The sequence below is a fragment of the Phaethon aethereus genome (assembly GCF_964289735.1).
Source record: "Phaethon aethereus genome assembly, chromosome: 12".
Taxonomy (NCBI): Eukaryota; Metazoa; Chordata; class Aves; order Phaethontiformes; family Phaethontidae; genus Phaethon; species Phaethon aethereus.
In genome coordinates, this window is record NC_138588.1 from 17,494,650 (window position 1) to 17,514,245 (window position 19,596).

At 38.8% G+C, this 19,596-nt stretch overlaps 1 protein-coding gene across 1 annotated transcript in view; it reads right to left on the minus strand.

Moving 5' to 3' along the window:
* Nucleotides 1-3,239: 3,239 nt before the first annotated feature.
* The window catches only part of MTMR10 (myotubularin related protein 10), a gene marked incomplete at both ends in the record, with an annotated part of 38,279 nt that continues 21,922 nt past the window's right edge, over nt 3,240-19,596 (minus strand). The window contains 11 exons of the mRNA XM_082005107.1: nt 3,240-3,839; nt 4,384-4,566; nt 5,488-5,658; nt 6,945-7,114; nt 7,941-8,011; nt 8,206-8,275; nt 8,402-8,532; nt 9,549-9,637; nt 9,807-9,894; nt 10,309-10,483; nt 12,894-12,984. Coding sequence (XP_081861233.1) covers nt 3,240-3,839; nt 4,384-4,566; nt 5,488-5,658; nt 6,945-7,114; nt 7,941-8,011; nt 8,206-8,275; nt 8,402-8,532; nt 9,549-9,637; nt 9,807-9,894; nt 10,309-10,483; nt 12,894-12,984 — 1,839 coding nt within the window. The remainder of the gene's footprint in view (nt 3,840-4,383; nt 4,567-5,487; nt 5,659-6,944; nt 7,115-7,940; nt 8,012-8,205; nt 8,276-8,401; nt 8,533-9,548; nt 9,638-9,806; nt 9,895-10,308; nt 10,484-12,893; nt 12,985-19,596) is intronic.

A 19,596-nucleotide genomic window follows, 5' to 3' on the forward strand; every position in this document is an offset into this window, starting at 1 on the left:
TACATATATATACACACACATACATATATATACACACTTGTATGTCAGTATTCTGTACACAGAAGTTAAAGATACATACTCACACCCCAAAATTGCTCTTGAAAGTTATTAAAGAAGGATGGTCAGAGCCGTCCCTACTGACTACAGTTACAGTAAGGCAACTGTGCAGAGTGGAGAATATTTTTAAATTAACATTTAGTACCTGTCTTTTGAAAGTGAATTAAAAAAAATTAAGATGTTTGAGGAAGAAACAGCACACACATGCACACATACACGCGCACACACACAGACACAGTAGTTGTTCCAGTTTCTCAGCAGGCAAGGCCCATGCGAACACAAGGAAGCAGAACCTTGTCTACATTTCCAGGGGAACGTGGCTGGCCCCCCCTTCCTCCCCACAGGAGGTGCCGCCATCTCTCCTCCCCTGTGCTTGTTGCCATCTTGGCCTCTGCTTGCCTACCTCCCCTTTTGAACTGTGTAAATTTCTTTTTAACATCTGTTTGGCAAATAGGTATTTAGACAGGTTTTGTTCATTATAAAGGCATATTATTTTTAACTCCCTCCCGTGCTATATATATAAAATACAAAGACCATCTGCAGCATCTGTACATGTCTTAGAACTGAAATGTAAAAATGTCTGAAATCTCCTTATTAAAAGACAATCCTGTTTAAATATAGTACCCATTTTTTCCCCCAAAGGGTACTAGCCTAAACATTAATATTTTTTTATTCCACCAGCTGCCTGTGTGGAGTAATTTATTTACACATTTTTGGTACCTTTAAACCAAAAAAGTTATACTTTCAAGGAAAAAAAAAGGAAAAAGACACCATAGTTTTAACTGTAATTTTAAAATAAGAAAAAAGAATTGGTACCAAAAGACACTAAGCACACAGGTTGAGGTCTTTTATGTCAAGTATCAGGCTAGGGAAAGCAGTAAGCTAATGAAAAAAAAAAAAATCACAAAAGCAAACATTTGAATAATGAATTGAACAAGTTCGTTAGTTAGATGACTGCTCCAGCAAGCTTGTAAATAAACACAACTAGTTTGTGGACCATTTAACATGCTCAGACCATCCTGCAGCATAATTAGGCAATTGAGGTGAATACACGTTTTTTCCTCACAAACAGTTGACCAGAACCAATCTGGCATTATGGCGTAACATGCATATGCACATCCACATGCAGACACATGGCCACATGCGTGCACGCGTGCACACACACACACACTCGGCTTCTAAACAGGTTTTCAGGCGTTTGGTTAGTTAAAAAAGGAAGCCTACCCCACCTCTCCCACCAGCCCACCTTTACCATGAAGCTGCCTGCGTACCCCCAGCAAACCAGTCACAGTGCAGGAAAGCAGCACAGCCCGTGCCCCCCTGCAGCTTTGTACGTTTTGAGCTCATTTTGAGCCTGGGGAAAACAGGGTGCTGTACGCACTGGACTTCTCTAGCACAAAGCCTGCACCTGTAAGGCCACTCCAGATGCATATTCTCCAAAATAAATGCTTGAGCCATCTTGGACAGCCAAAACCCGCGCTATCATTTAGGCTGTGCTGAAGACCAGTTTGGTTTTACAAACAAAAGCAGAGCTCCAAATCCTGTCCCTCCCTGCCCTTTTTTAAACTCTAATGTACTGCATATTACCACCATACAGCTTCCCCCCGCCCAGCCCCGATAACTGAGAATGGCTTCTAGTCTATCATATAAGGCCTTCGGTGCCTTCACTTGTGAGTCACACCTGAATTAGAGGCTCAGTGTTGTTTCAATAACGTCTGTGTTTTATGCAGAAGTCAGTTAATGTAAAATACAGCCTCACTGTTAAAGAGAAGGTAGTCACCAGCAGCCTTAACCTGTGAGAATGACACACGACTATTCCTCCACCCTCCCCGTATACTTCACTCTCTTGCTTTTCTCTCTGTGAACCTTGAGGCTTTTTCTGCCACAGCATCCAGGGGAGAGGTATCATTTAAAAGGTTTTAGAGCAAAGAGGAGGATGCTGCATTACGCAGAGGGAGGCTGTCGGATTTAATTCCCTCAAGCAATGCTTGTCCATTGCACTGTCCATATGGACACACATGTATGTAAAAAGAAGGCACCACTAACCCCTCCTTCCAGCACCTGCTTCCAAGGGACAACAGCAGGATTTGGCCTCTTGGAGCATGGCCTCCTTTCTGGAGCCCAGCAGGACTCGAGCATGAATTCTGCTGAAAGCTACTTCATCCTACAACAGGATGAGGAGAGGGTCTGCAGGGATCAGGATCCATGCAGGGATATAATGGCGAGTATTTGAGGTGCTTATATAAAAAAGTGAGGTGCTCATGAGACTTACAAACAAGTTTACCCTTAAAGAGGAAAAAACCTGTTGTCTCTTGAGCTGGCTGCCTGCTGTTTCCAGAAATGGAGAGGGGGAAGTGGGGGATGGAACAAGAACCTACCGTAACTATCTAGTGTAAAAAGCTGGGGGGGTCAGCTGCATTAGAGTAATCTTGCTACTGTTTCCTCCCAATTAAAGGCACTTCTAGAGCTACTACAAGACCATTATCTACAGTAAATGTTTGAAGGTTAACAGTGCATTGTCCTGAAGTCGATTCCTATAGTCTAAAGTCAAGCTCATGACGGAGAACACAAATCTGACTGTTAGTGAATAAATTTTGGGGAGAGAAAGAAAAGGGAACACCCCCTCCCATATGGATACACACTGCATCAACACATAGGTAGGGTGATCAAGTGACAGAACATTAGTATGCATGCAGGTAGGTAGGTATGCATACAAGTATTCTTCCTGAAGAGGCAATCTGATAAAATAGTTTGTTCCCAGATTTCAGCTGTCGGTCTATGCCCACTGCACCTAATTACTTCAAATTGTCAAGCTGTTTTGACACAAGAGTCACTTCAGTCACTGTCTGGGAAAAAAGGTATTTCAAGCAGAACCCTCATTAATGACCACACCAAGCCTTTCAGTTAGCTACTGAAATGCTCCATCGCATATAATGAGCCAAACCACAAAAATACCAACGGAATTGGGGACCAGAAGCCCTATAGCAGATGAGAACTACTGAAGACAAAATTGTGCGATTTGAAGCACGACTCGCTTTGCTTTTAAATATTTGTGCAAAACTTACGTAATGTTTGTATATAAAAATTATTACAGCTTTCAATGCCACAGTTAGCAGTGTTAACTTAGAAAAGACAAAACGATATGCTGTATTCTCCCCAAACCTTTCAACCATCACATCATCTTAGTCTTCATTTGCAAGTGTCTCAGTGGATAGCCAGATTTTGGCACCGCTTAAAAACTTGCTCAACGGTGTTCCCAGAATGCTCCGTCTGCACAGGTTCCCTACAGGAGAAAATGGGAACGAAGAGGAGAGAAAGTCTGGGGCCCCAGAGGTGTCATTTAAACCATTTGCTCTGAAGTACATCCTGCTTTGATCCAGTTCCGAGCAGTTGCCTTGCAAAGAAGAGTTGCTTTTGTACTGCCGAAGATTGCGGTTTAACATGTCTACTTCATCTGCCAGCAAAGAAACTTTATGGAAAGCAGTGATGAAGCCACCGTGATGAATCTGGGCCTCGGGAACCCAGCGGAAGTAGCACAGTTTCCACAGTTTTATTTGTGTTCCGGAGATACGGGGTAGAATTATGCCGTGCAAGTCAACAGGCTTTGCAAACCAGTCTCTGAAGTACTGTTCCATACTGTTACTCTGACTCTCTGTTTGCTGTAAAAAGTCCGGTTTCAGCTTTAGTATCAGAGAGTTTCTTCTTGGAAGGAACTCTTGCTCGCTGATGATCCCATTTTTTAATGCTGGGGGGACACCTCGCAATGTGGAGCTGTAGTTTTTCTGCAGAAAATAAATACTGGTAATTTTCCAGTTTAATGTTAATTTGAATAGCAGATTTCCCTGAGCTGCTAGGATGCATCATCCAGGCAAATGATGTGACCTTTAAATAGTTCTGAGCTTGTGAGTCGCTACTGCAGGGCTCACAGGGTAAACTGTGGCCACCTGTGGCCTTTAAAAAGTAATACATATGTTTTCTAGACTTTCTAAAACAACGAACGATTGAATGAATCAGTATTCACTGAAAAAAATGACAACCCTGAGGGGAAAAAAAGTGGCACGTCATCACTTTTCTATAGGTGAGATAATGCAAATGTCGGCAGTGAGCTCAGCCATAGCAGAAAATGTCCCGGAACACAAGGCTCAACAATTCACATCTTTACTTCTACGGAAAATCATTCCTTTAGGCTGGGAAGCTAAAAGAATTAATGCTCCCATTGCTAAACTGAGGGTGTAAAATGCTATATAACTGTAAATTTTTAAGCCTTAACACCTTACGGTTAAGCACAGAAACAGTCCATTCACGGACAGATAGCACTATAGTTACCTTTGAGCGTTTGAAAGTTTTCACTGCTCCATTTTGTACATACGGTGCACTCTTCCCAATATACAACGGGTTGTGAAAGAGCAGGCGATCCCTGCTGGTAAACTGCAGGGACCAGTCCCAAACACAAGGAAATTTGAGGCCTTTCTCATCACCCAGCTGAATATTTTTGCTTATGGCAAATTCCTGCAAGAAGTTAACATTCAGGCATATTAAAAATCAAAGAAAATAGACTTATTCACAAATCCTAATTATAAACCAGTGCGCAACTATAGGGCAAAGAAGAGCAGGGATATATAGTATATATACTATAGAGGTGGCTGCAGATCAAAGCAACAGAGCAGCAAGACAGTCTGCTGCTGGAGAGAACGGTTCTTCTTCATCTGTGCAATGCAGAGGCAGGACTAATGCTTACTTCGCAAAAATTACATTGCAATGATACTAAATTGTTTGTTCGTTTACTCTCAACCCCCCCCAAATTGTTATTTTGAGAACACACAAATGGTCCCTCAGTGCTCTACTACTTTGTAAGGTAGAACAACCTACAACTTTAAAGGGAAAATATTTAACAAAATAAGTAAGTCTCACTTTTATCAGCTGTCAAGTGGTTTTTTTCACACATTCTGACAAGCTCCAGTTTTCAGTAACATATTTAAGTGTTCACTTTTCTAAATACCTTCATTGTGCATTACCATCTGAACTTTACACAGTCTTTTCCAACTATTTAAACAATTATAGCACGAGATTTCAAATTTTGCCTGAAGTGTGAAATTCTATTCATTGCCTGTCATTCTGTTTTATCTGTTGCAGATATAAATCTGTTTCCTAGAGGAGCATAACTAATAATGTACAATAACAATGTGTTTCTAGACAAAAATTAAAAAGAAAATCAATAGAGTTTTTTTTTTTAATAGTTACTGTCTATGCAAAGATCTCCTGAAAGGACATCCTGATCACATTCATCTGGGGAGCTGAATATTTTGCCCGGAACAGAGTATGACATTTTGAAAAATACAAAGGAATGCCATTTAGTTGAGATGATGTTATGTCCAGAAGGGCATGCTGGAGTGTCTTATTTGAAAAGTAGGTGTAACACTTCATACTCACAGTGCTTTCCTTTACTCGCTGGTGAGGACAATTGAAAAGGAAAGTGCCAAACAATGAGATACGTGCACTGTCGTACAATATGGTCAAGTACATCTCAGAAAACTCGAAGGCTGCTGGGTATTGTTCTAGCAGCTGCCAAACACAGTCAAGAAACATCAAGAACAAAGGAGACTGGGAAAAGAAACAGAGAATTATTAGATTTAACATAAGTTCTTCCCAAGTCATACCAATTTCTGGACAGTTAGTGCTCCATTAGGGTATTTAGCTCTACCTCTGGTAACATTCCTCAACAGGGTAAACTATCTGGAGTATTGTGGGTTTTATGATTTTATGCCACTGTTAATACCCTCTATTCCTGTTCAGCCACTTTCACAAGCAACTATGTCAACTGGCTTCCTCCGCATTACCTTGCAACAGCTTTCCCTTCTCTGCAAGAAGCCAGTCAGTTCGTTCCTGGGCTCTCTTCATACTCATGTAGCTGCAAAAATGCTTTCTGCCATCTTGTGCGTCCCTCATAGCTCCCAAATTAGCGCTTGCTTACTACTTGGCCTTATTTTCACAATGTAGATACTTCCTTCTTGTTTGAAATGACTGGCAAGCTTATGATTCAGTGAACTTCCCACTACACTTTCTAGCTCTTTCCACAGTAGCCCATGAAGGGCAAAAGTATAAACTATCATTTATATAAAGCTTTAGAAATATATCCCTCCTCCCAGTTCCCCTCTTCTGTATATCCTTTCCTATGGTCAAAATACCTGCTTCCTCATGATTTCCCCCTTGGCATTTTGGTTTCTTTATCCCTTCATGCATTTTCTCTGCTTAGTGCTCAGTGTCCTCAGTTTATCTGTTGGCTCCACTCTCTGGGGAGATTGTTTTTCTATTACTTTTGGGCATTGTCCCTGAAAAAAGCTGCAGACCTGGGGTCCTCTGTTTCTCCAACTGCAATTACAAGTCTCTCCTTTGCAATGAAGAGGCCAAGTAAGATTAGCTGGAAATACTGCAAATCAAGCACTGTACTACCCTCTGTTAATCTGTGTATCAGGTCATAAGGCTGCAGTGCTTCTCTATCAGCTCAAAACTTTGAAAAGTACCATGTATTGATACAACTTTGCATTGAAAAAAATGGCGATGAGAATAGATACCCTCGGTAAAACAAACCAACCCCTCCAAAACCACTCCCAACCCCCTTTTTCAATTTAAAAGGTGGGCTGCATTAGCATTTATAACAGTGGGCCCTTTTCCTGTGTAACACTGAAGCAACCTGAAAACCCAGCACCTGGTGTTTCACTGATTCTCACGTAAGAAAATCTCTCTCTATCCTCATTTTCTCTGATATTAGTTTCATGAGATTTGAAAATTTAAAAAAATATTTTTACTTTTAGATTTCTGCGTGAATAAAGGTTCAGGCCGCTATTAACCAGATACGGTTATCACATACAAACACAATTCATTTTTACCTCTTTGTCAGATCTCTTTAAGTGGTTACACCTATCTAAAAACTGATATCCCGCCATGACCCATTCCTTCTGTATTAAGCTTTGAAATCCAACAATTGTTCGAAAATAGGGATCCAGCATGACTTGAATGAGAGAAGCAGCAAGACAGGTCAGGTCCCGTCCTTCTTCCTCTGTGAATAACATACAGAATGTATGAAATATATAAGGTACATATGCACATACACAGAATTAGAGCTCAAAAAGCGTCACCTGGGTTTAGTGGTTTTTTAAAAACACGCTCTTTGCTGCTGTAATTGTTCTTATAGTTTCCAAAGAAACTAGAAGAAAAAAACACCTTTGTTTTTTAACCTGGGACTCATACAAAAGGTTCCTGCAGCATCCAGCACAACAACGCATTCATCAAGAACAAAATACCCACCCAAATGCCTGGTATTTAAACCAAGATGTGCTGAGAAGGAGGGTGTTCATGTTGCTACAAATTTTCCACCCTGAAGCAGTTTTTGGAAGGCCATTATATGGGCAGAGTGGGATATACCAGCTGAACAGGTCTCGTAAAAATTACAGAATTTCCAATCTCAATATGAGCAAGTTTTTTCAGTGTCGTCTTTTTCTGGAATATCTGTTTGCACTTCCACAACAGCAGCAGCCACTGTTAGTGAAATACTTTTGTAAATAGGACCTCTGAATAAAACTGATATTGCTTATGCAAGGAGTATTGGCCCAATTAACACAGTACAAAAGTTCACCTTAAAGTTTTGATTCTAACATATCATTATCAGAATAAAAACCACAAAGTTTCAAAGTGAAATATTCCTTTGATGCTATGGACTATACTACAGTTCAGATAAATAACAAAATTATTTTCCTTTCTAGTTCTAAAATATTTAGAAGCGATGGGGTTTATGTACAAAGATTATAGTTGATTTTATCTAAATGTCTTTATCTACATTACCACACTACCGCTAAGAATTACAGCATGCTATATGGTTGTATTACCTTGCAGAACTACAGAAACGTGCTTACACTCCATCATATATACAAGCTCAGCAGAATGCTTAAGAAACGATCTAGACGGGAAAGGAAAGTGATAACAACAGTTAATGTAACAGGTTCACACTCTAGAAGAAAAAAGTATTTGGGCTATCTACATTTACCAAATTAATATATTAAAACAGAGAATCCTTCAGCTAATTGACTGCTTAGTTACACCGGTGACAGTTTTTCACATCTCATTAACCATCATTTTATTAAGAGTACAAACCTAATATACTCTAGCCAGTGAGTATTTTCCAGTGAGGATAGCCACTTCTCTTCAGTTTCTTCAAAAGGCTCTGCAACAAGGAAAGTAATTACATTGCAGAACAACTTTGAGTAACTATTCCTGTTATTCCAATTCTAATAGAATTTGTTGTATTTCAAGAAAATAACCACCATGAAGGAAGGACAGCCCAGCATACCATTAACACACAGCTGTTTGAGTTTGATATGTGCAGCCTGGATTTCCTGGATGTTGGGGAGACACTTGTCCAGATCAGACTTGTAAACGTCACTTCTCAGGGGATGGCTTCGAGTTATCGCATTACAAATCCTAAATAAGAAAAAGAATCAGCCATTTCATTACTGGAGACGAGAGAAACAGTCTTTCAAGAAACATGCCACAGTCTTTAACTGCAAACAACTAAAACCACATAAAACATGCATCTCATTTAAAAAAAACACCACCAAAACAAACTTTTCTAGTTTATATTCAGGAGATGCATTGCTCCTGCCACAAAGCTATTGACTCAAATATTTTTGGTATCTGCTAGTTAGGAAACAAAATAATGGAAACGCTGGATCATTAAAACAACGTGTTTGGGAAATGAAAATCTGAGGCTGACTTACGGTTAAATAGCTCTATTCAATTTTTAATTTTCCACAATTTTTAGCAAGAGTTGTCTCTGCTAAATAATCAGAACATATATAAAGTTTATAAAGCCAGGAAATCTGACGGGGTTTCAAATAAAACTCAAGAGCTCCAGCCTAACGCGCAATGCAAGTATTTGTACTACTACAAAAAGTCACCCTACAAATTAAACCAAGGAACCAAAAATACCAAGCTAGTAAACTATTTACGCAAGGCACTAAATGCCTTAATCTTTCATCAAGGACAGTGAATGACAAATATTTCACAGAAATCCTGCGTGCATTGTGGCACTAAATCTATAGAAGGGTATTTCCCAATGCCACAAATAAATAATTTGTATTGGGCCTTGCTGACGCAGCTAAATAAATCTCCACCAACATAAGCTGTATTACTGTCACATCAATAGAGCAGATTAAGTCTGATCCCTTTATCAATAAATGCTGTCATCTGAATGACTAGCCGCCAAAAAATAAACATCCCTGAAAATTTGAAAATTATTCAGCATTTGAACTGAAGTGGACCTTGAATAGAAATTGTGTAAGAACTATATTCAGAGCACAGTTTCTCAAAATCTACTGCACTACAACATTATAAAGCGAGTACCCTCTCAATTGGCACTTGCTGCTGTACGTTACACAGAGTCACCGCTTGCGTTATCCTGCGCATCTGATTAAAGAATAACGTAACTCATTATTTACCTTTGATCAATTCTTCTTTGTTGCAACACATCTTTAATGTTGGCCATTCTTACAAGGGCACTCCCGTTAGGGTGATTCCAGGACCATAACTAATATGGGAAAAAAACACAAAGGAAACAAAATAATGCAGGTTAGTGTTATTCCATAGAAATTGTCGTCTTAATGCTACACACAAAACTATATTAATTGGCATACATATCTGTAAGATTAATATTGTACAATGATCAATAGCAGTCAGAGAATAAAGACTACACTTACTGGCATTCGTCTCCCAATGAAAGAGTAGGAATATAGCTTGAGGTCTTGATCTGCTAAGGAAGATGGAACCACAAAATATTCTGGAAGGCTTGGGGAAAAAATATTGATACAAAAGGTTACTTCTCCCTACATATTTTACCAGGTTTTCTCTTGTTGCAATGTTGTCTTACCAACTCTGTTAAACTATAATGCACCAGGCCCTATTACCGCAGTGCTAACCGGTTGTCCTGTACGTCTGCATGATCTTGCGTATCATTGGGACAGCTCAGATGTTTTTGTTTAGAAACGTGCATGTTTTAGAGGGAAGTACAAAGGCATGAAAGCAACAGATGCCCAAAATACGACATTTCCTTTAATGACAACACTTGCAGGATCTTTCAACTGAGGGCCTCTCCAGAGTGTGGCACTTTTAAGAGGTGAAGTGCACAGTTTGGTAGAGGAGACAGGAAAAGACAGTATAATTGCCTTGTTTTCTTCTACTTGCGTTACAAGAGAAACTTACCAAGTAGATATCATATAACCTTCATTGACTGAACAAACTCTCCACTCTGATGCACCTGTCCTTTTGATTTCTCTATCCCAATCAGAGTAAGTTTCAAACAAAGGTGTCTGCTGACCACTGGCACTGCCGATGCCACCACCACCACCTCCTGGGTCTATTCCATTCACCTTCTTTGCTAGGAAAAGAAAATTCATCAATGCACACTTAAAAAAGAAGAGAAAAAGAATCAAACTCTTCACCTTCCTAATTACAAGAATGAGCCACTAGCATCAGGACTAACGATACCTATTTTTAGAATTCAACAGATCAGTGATTTAACGACAGCTTGGTGATACATGAAGATATAAGTGTATTTTCTCCTGCAATTTCAACAAAGAAGGAACATAGAATTGGTATGTTGTGCCCTTGACAGAAAGCAAGACATACTAACACTCAGGAACAAATGTTATCTTCAGTCACTAGACTTCTCTCTTCAACATGCCTAAGTTAGCAGCATTTTAAAAACATGTACTGTTTAATTAGGTACCTTATGAAGAAAGCAAAATAAAAATTCTATAATTTCAAAAGCTTTAAGTGATTGCTGTATTAACAGCAAATAAAATAAATTGAAGGCCTGGATAAAATATATATATTTTTTTATATATATGCAAAAAGATGGCCTACCATTTTGTGGCTAGGGACCAAGAAGATATATAGTCTGTTACTAATACAGAAGTATTTCCTTTACTGGTCATTCTTTAGGTGCCAAAGAGGCAGTCAGCCATGTCAAAAGAGACTACATTTTGTTTCTTGACACTTGGAAGTAAATTTTTAGATGAACATTAAATAGACTGAGACTCAACCCTATTACCTCCCCCATGAAAGCTCCTAGCTTTAGCAAGATCTGTAAAGATGGAAGTGCCTGCCCAAACAAAGCAGAATAGAGGGTCATGGCTCTACTCTCATCTCAGTGATTTCTGAAGAAATTTTTCAATTTCAATTTCCTGTGTCTATCAACTTCCGTCTTGCACTAGTACTCGGACTACTTATGTTTTCAGAAGAAAACTGGACTAAAATCACAATGAAGTAGTTGTTCAAAGACAATATAAAGAGAAATACGATAATTACCCACAAATACTATAATTTTACTGTTCAATGGCAGAATATAATTATCAAATATAGCCTGGGAAAAAATGATGTACATATACACCAGAGCAATGCAGGCTCTTTACGTTCCTCAGGAAGCACAAAGACAGTATCTCAACTTATACTTTACTGGCACTAGCAGGGATAGAGTCTGATAACCGCAGTGCTGGAATTGTAAGGACAAAGCCAGAGATCTATGTTACAAACACCAGGGTTCACAACAACAACAACAAACCCCACCCAAACCAAAAGTATTTCAAACTCTTTTTCTCCAGCAACTACAGCATAGCAGAACAACTATCTTTTGCCATTCCGGTCTGCTGCTCCAGAGAACAATTTTTACCCACCTTATGTAATTCTTCCACTACGTATTTTTCCATACAGCAAACGGTATTTTAAGGACAGAGTAAAGGCAACTTTGTGACGACTAACATTTTGTTCACACTCCACTTCAACATTTTGTTGTAATTTTATCTGCAAATTGGCTTCTTCCCTACTATTTCATAACACTAAAGTACGCGGATCTTAATAACTGCCCAAGTTTTATCAGGTAAGCAATTATATGTGTAATTATGTGTGCAACAATCACATGCACATTTATTTTTGTGCATGCACAGGGCAGTCATGTAGGCACCTGCATGAAAAACATGCATTTTCGTGCAAATTTGAAGGCCTGAGCTCATAATTCCACGACATTCAAATTCTGTAACAGGCTGATCAGTGGTTTCTAATGCCAGCTGCTGAGTGAATATTTCAGTACCACAGAACTACGTCAATGGCACTTTCTCTACTTGGAGGCTTATTATGCTAGAGCTGATGGTTTTCAGCTGTGTATTGGCCAGGGAACACTAAGCAGTGACCGCACAGCATTACACTAGAAATCAAGTTCCAAAGGCATCTTTTTCAGGCTTACCTAACTGACAAGGTTCAGTTGGAGATTGGCCTTGAGCAGAGAGGGTGTGCTCCAACTCAGCAGGGGTGGTGGAGGTTTTGAGTGGTAAGAACTGCCTAGTAAGCCTCTAGGAAAGAAGGTATGGAGTCCCAAGTTGCACAAATCCTCCTGCAATACCACCAGAAGAGAAACTTATTCCCAAAAGAAGGGCAGGTGAACAAGCCTGCCTGATGGGAGATTAGCTGGGTACCTAGAGTACCAATATAGGCATACAATAGGAGGATCGAAGCGTGAATTGAGAAATAGGAGTATTCATGCTGACGTAAGTGCTGACATAGGTAGTTTTGTTTCAGACAGGAAAGACATTTCTTTCGATTTTGGTCGTTAATGTCTATCACAATGGATGACTTACATCCAAAGTAAGAGGTTGGGTGCAGGACAAGCCAATTTTATTACCCCTGGAGAAAGCCTCGAATACTTTTTGCCACTGCTTCTAGACAGAAGTCTTACTAAAATTACGTATTATGAAATAGGAAAAAAAGAGTCATCAAAACACTTTCATGCTTACCTGGATTATGGTATATTTCCCCAACATACTCAAATGCAAAGAGAAGCTGAAGATCTGTTGGCTGAGAATAATGAGCTATTGCAAGGCACACCTAAGAAAGAAACATTTATTACTGTTATTTACAGACACCAAATTTATTGCCCTTAATTATGACAGCATGAAATACACACAGCAAAAGTTAAAAATCAGTCTTCTGATGTTTTATTTCAATATTTTGAGAAGAGTCAATTATATAGTTAAACATACTCATATTTGCCAAGAGACCATTACTGTAATCACAGTAGGTGAATTCGTGACCGTCTATCAGGAGTGACTAACTGATAAGGGTGGACTAAGTTTTTGCAAGAAAGGTCAGGCTGCAACAGGCATCCCTAAACATGATTCTCTGTATCAAGAGAGACAAGCAAGGACTTTGGCTACTCTGCTGTGCCTGCCTACCAGCATACAGATGTAAGGAGGAGAACAGAAAAAGAAAAGAGCACAACACACAGGTGGTGAGCACAGTACAGCAAAATCTCATTTTGTAATTGGTCTTTTGATAATTATTTTCTTTTAAATGAAGAGTGCATGTCAACATAGCATAAGAACATTAGAATGGCCATACTGAGTCAGTTTAAAAGGTCCAACACTGTTCCTGACAGCGGCCAGCAACTGATGCTTAGGGAAGAGGGTAAAAACAGAGAAAGCAGATAATGAAATTTTACCAGGATATTTTTCAACAGTTAAAACCAGTTTTTTCAGGCACCACCTGAACTAAAATCTGGTATCAGTATTCAACAGCATTTGACAAACTTCTTCTACAAAGCTGTCAGTTGAACCAAGCGTTTTTTGAAGTGCGACTTCCCTTTATAAAAGCCCTGTTGGTTCTTCCCTAAAGTATCATATTTAACCAAAAGTGTCTTGTTAAATTTTTATCATCTTTCCACTAATTCACCCCATATAGGCGTCAGGCTTACCAGTCTGCATTACCCAAAACTGTCAAAAATTTCTGCTCTTGGAAGGGAAAACAAGAGGTTGCTCTTTGAAGACTTACGTCATGACCCATGTCAATCCTACATATCATTAAGCGGTATTCCAAAATTACAAAGGGAATTGATGAATATAAATGAAAAGCAAGCTGTCTGGTAATAAAGAACAGCTCTTCCTCCAAGTTACTTGGAAATAAGTAGCAATTGACGGTGGGAGATGTTTTCTTCATGTTAGTCACTTGTAGTTTGTCAGATGAACGGCACGCCAAAGATTCTCCATCCATCTCCAATTTCAATAAAAAGTGAGTTTTTAGAGTAGGTCCTTTTGCCAAGTGTGAGGGATCTACAGTTAAACATGCCAGTCATCACCCCCTTCCCAGTCCCCAGCTGATCTTGAGAACTGAAACATGAGCCAAACTTTCTGAGGGTAGCAAGATGTCAGCTTCGTTAAATTTTGGCCTAGCCGTTACAGGTTCTGCCCCAGATGAGTGGATTTCATTCACAAATGAAACCCACACGTAACTTCTAGATGCCTGCAGGTTTATAGCAAGCTCCAACACTGTCTCTGACAATCTGATGCATTAATCAGGTTTAACCAGGCTGAGTCACAAGCCCTGCCCTGGGAATGGAAATTCAGCAGAGATTTAAAAAGAGAGAGATGCTTGGGGCACAAGGAAGAGTCTTGCCTAAGTCTTCACATTCTCTGCAACAGTCTCGGGACCAGCATCATGTAAGCAACTGGTCTTCTGCCCATATAAATTGCTCATTTTGGTAGAACCCTAAGATTATTAAGAGTGCAGCACATGGTTTAGGATTAGATACTAGACTTCAAACAGAGTTATGCTTTGATAGCCTTTGTCTCTTTAAATGTGGACATTCACTAATAAATACAAAAGATTTGACAAAAAAACTAACATCTAGAAGACTGAAATCCAGGAAGAAAAAAACAACCTTCAAGTAGAGACTGGCACTGTTATTCTCCAAATTTCAGGACTAGATTTGGAATTTTTAGCTTTGCCTTCTTCCCTCAGTATTTGCTTCTCCATTTTACTAAAATGTACCTGCCTTATCACTACAGAAAATACTTAATGAAAAGGAGGTTATAAAACACAAAACTTTATCGAACATGTTCAGATACAGAAATTCCAAGTGACAGAGTTTTTAATTAGGGAACAAAGACATTGTATAAGTTCACCTTATCATGACCTAAAAACTTTCCGTTCCATTTTCTTCCTTCCCTTCAACTCTCCATGACTTTTTGTATTTGGCAATATGTTGACACAATTTATTCACTGCTTAGCAGCTTTAGATATTATTTTTGAAAAACATTCTGTGCATCCAAGAAATTGTTTTCTGTTAGTGAAGGAAAGTTTTCTTATTGTCATAGACATAAAAGAAATATTTGTGTGACACACAACTGAAGGAATACTACTACTGGCAGCATTGTGCCACAGGGAAAAACTTGGGAACTTGCGTATGCTATGTTCTGCATGGAGAAAGTTATTGTACTTTTACTAGCTTGTATGCAACAGATATGGCATTATTGGACCTTCCCTATATCTTTATTTACTTTGGCTTTTGATGGGGACATTCCTCACTATTTATAAAACCAGTAACGACTGTAGACTAACTTGAGTTGAAAATGGTTTTTCACAAACACTTCCCAACAAAAGAAATCCTATTGAGTCTTAGAAGAATAGTTGCTTTAACTTTTCTCCCCACACTTTCAGTTCCACAGTGAAACTGCAAAAGAAAATACAGGATAGGCCATTCGGGGCAGGGGGGGAGCTGCAAAAAAAGCAAATAGTAAAAGCATCACCGGGAAATTAGTCTAGCATGACTTTTCAAATGAATATTTATAAGCTTAGTTCCAGGATTTCGTGAAACATTTAATAACTACCATGAAGTAACTGGAAGCCACGCACTTGTGATTTTACTGTACAAATCAAAGCTGAAGAAACCAGCTATTCCATTATACTTGGCCTCTTCTAACAGACTACTTTTGCCTATCACTCAAAATGAAACAAAATGGAAATCTGTGTACATACACATTTTGACTTTCATTTTTCTATGTAACGTTTCACTACAGTAACTGATATTAACAGAGCTACTCCTCATCTTCATTTACAGGAGTAAAGGATGAAATCCTTTTACTAGGCTGATCTACTCTCGAGGATGAACTGCAACATTAAAAAATTCCACTGTGCTGCCAAGTAACACAATAGAAGTACAGTAAAACCTATTTTTAAAAGCTGCAGCTGAAATCTCTGTCATTTACTTGCCACATTTGAGAAAGAGAGTATGCACGTGCTGTGTTAAGAGGGGTAAAATTGCAGATGGCGATGGTAAGCATTCAGATCTGATTTGCAAAAAAATGAGACCATAGCTGTGTTTTTGAACGCAGCAGCTGAAAAATGCTCCCAGGTGTTCCACAGTATAAACATAACTCGCAATACCAGGTATTGCATGGGTGAAACAGTCCACCTGTAGATTACAATACAGGTTCAGGACCTCTACTTCCATTATTAAAAAAAAAGTACTAGATTTATCCTGCTACCACCTTCATTTTTACATTTTAGACAAATTCCACTCATATTTACACTAAACAAGTGTTAAAGACATGTTCATTTTCAGTTTATTCCTCACTAAATCCATGTAGTAGTTTTATTGTCTGAAAGTTTCAAATGACAAGCACATTCCACAGATCTCAGCAGATTATCACCGTAAGTAGAAAGCTCTTCTACTGGAAGACAAACATGTTTTACAGGAAATGTTCTCATATCAAACTGAAAAATGTTTGGTATTCTTGCCAATTTACAATTGTGTAAAGCTGCAGATATTTAGGCTCAGTCAAATCCAAGAGAATAGGCTGCTTGTTGGAAAGTTCATTTACTAACAACAGTAAACACAATGGCTGTAATTATTTCATAGTACAAAGGCCATTTCCCTATGTCAGTGTTCCCTTTTCAATCCCTATCTGAGAAAAATAAATGGTAATTTCAGGGCAAGCCCTCCCCTTCTTCAACATGAATTTTACTAAGGACAAGAGTTTCAAAATATTGCTAATGCTCTTGAAAAAGATAATCTTGAACAGTCATATTTAAGATGTGCTAAGTTAGCACAGCCCTGCATTTCACCTCCTTTCCTAAGCCGAGCTACCTGTCTTATGAACTCACTGGAAGGGTGCTGTTTTCCCTTGCTGTTCTGAGTAGACGCCTGTAGTAGAAAGTCATGCAACCAGGACCAGATCAAGTCCCACGGACAGAATTTGTTAATCTTCCTAGGCAGGAAGTCTTCCTGAGAAAATAAGCTTTTAGGTAACAAGACTTTCAGCCAACAATACTTTCAGCCCTAACCATCATGCGTGTTCTCCTAGCTGCCAAGCTATGAATCTCTATGAATTGAGAACTGCTTTTTTTTTCCCTTCTATAAGAATTCCAATACCAGCTATACATAATACTTAATTTGGTTTGAGTACAAGTAATCCACAGGAGAGGAAACAGAACAAGGATTTCAGAAGCTGAAGTAACTTCATACATATCAGAATCCTTGTTTGTACAAGAATGTGTTTGAATTCTAAGTACAGGTTTCCTAAAGAGAAACATTAAAATACATTGCTATTTTAAAAAATACCTTCAGATAAGCTTAGTTCTGAAAAAAATTTTCTTCACCCCTCCAATCCCACTCCAAAGACTATAAAGATAATATCATCTTCTCATACAACCCCAGTGATCTGAGATATTACCAATTTTGTGATCTGTATAAACAATTAGAACAAAGTAATACAGAAGTTGGGGGGTGTGGGAGTGGGGAGATGGCATTAGAAAAGGTTAGTATCATTTGTCCAAAACTCTGAGTTTCATACTATTATTCTTCATAACAATTAGGAAAAAAATTGTTCCACTCCATCCCAAGTGTTATGACGTGCAAGAAGGCTAGTTTTGATTACACAGGAAACAAGATAAATGATTTGAGATAAATAATTTTCCTTCTGTTTTAATTAAGCATGTGTTTCTGAAACTGCTCTCATACTCATTTAAAAAAGCTTCCTGAAGGAAAAGAACTGAGGGAGTTCCAGAAGCGAAAGGGACTTAGAAAATGGAGAAACATTTAGGAAACAGGAGATTATAGGGTGTGTGCCATTCTGTGCACTGCCAAGATTCATACGTGTGGTGAGGCAACACACTATCCATCATCTAACAGGCATAAGATCTAAAGCCTCACCTTTCCATACATTTTAGTTTCTTAGTCTAATGTCAAGTATTGTAGTAGCTAGAAATTAGCAGGGGTTTTCAGTTTGACTGTTTGTTGTGATTTTTGGAGCAAAATCATCCCTTTTTCTTTAAGGAATGTGAAATGCTGCTTCTTTTACACTGCCTAACTTAAGACTTCCCCAACTTGCTTACCCTTGCTTCCCCATCCTCCACTTCCTCCCACACCCATCTGGCTTTCCTTCCTGTGGAGACTTTATAGCTTTATTTTAGAGACAAAACAGAATTAAACTGCTAAATAGTGACAAACGCGTGTTTCCATTCTCTCTATTATTCCTTAACTCTTGTCTCCCAAATATCCATTAATAAAAATGAGGGAGAAAATATTTACTTGACTGAGACAGCATTTTATTAACATGTATTGGCTGCAACTAATGTTGAAGGTATTTTTCTAATAGAACTCATTTTTAACCTTCTTCATAATAATTTACCCCAGAATACACTAATTCTGCTTAAAGGTAGAGAAAGACACCTCTGAAAAGTTCTAACGATATTACCCACGCATCATGTCTATACGTAGTAAGTCAGTCAGGTTGTCCACCTCTGAAGCCTGGCTGGTTTCAAATTAGGATCCTTCTTTTCACACTTACGACAAAGAAACTCAGAATACTCTATTACAGTAAGTCAGCTTAATAAGTAAGGGTTATTCTCCCTTATGCCCTGTTCAGCAAATATAGACACCTCCTTAGGAACAGGTTACATTCTCTTTGCCAACACCAATTTATGCAGCTGAACGCTGTTGAGTACTTCCACTACATCCAAAGAACTATGCAAGAACTATGAAACAATTTACTTAACTGTATAAAGTTATCTGTTCTCCTTATAACTATTCTATATATTTAAAACTCATTTTTAAATAGTAATTAAGTGTATTGTTTTTATTTCTTTAACTAATGCTCTAAACAGAATATTTGCTAGCATCTGGCAACAAATCAGAGACATTTATAGTCCCATAGTTTGAAGTGTGTATTTTAGTAGGTAGCTATTTCATTTTGACCTACCAGTGCTTTATTCACTGGTGATACTCCTCTGTATTACCAGGATGACATGTAGTTAGAAATGTCCCTGCTCTAATTTGTATAGCTGTCTGTATGTATGTGAACTTTGCTAAAGGAAGCTATTTATTATTTATAAAGCACTAATGTGCAGGTGTCTTGCTTTACAGAACAGAGATTGTAATGTTAACCGTAACATCACCTTCCCTTAAGGGAATAAGGTGGGAAAAAACCTTATTTGAAAAAACTTCAGAGTCATAAATACTTCAGACATGATTTTAATTACAGCCTGCTGTGTTGGGTTTGCATGGCAAGGGGGGCTACAAGGGTGGCTTCCGTGAGAAGCTGCTAGAAGCTTCCCCTGTGTCCGATAGAGACAGCGCCAGCCGCCTCCAAGATGGACCTGCTGCTGGCCAAGCCCATCAGTGACGGTGGTTGCACCTCTGAGACAACAGAGTTAAGAAGAGGG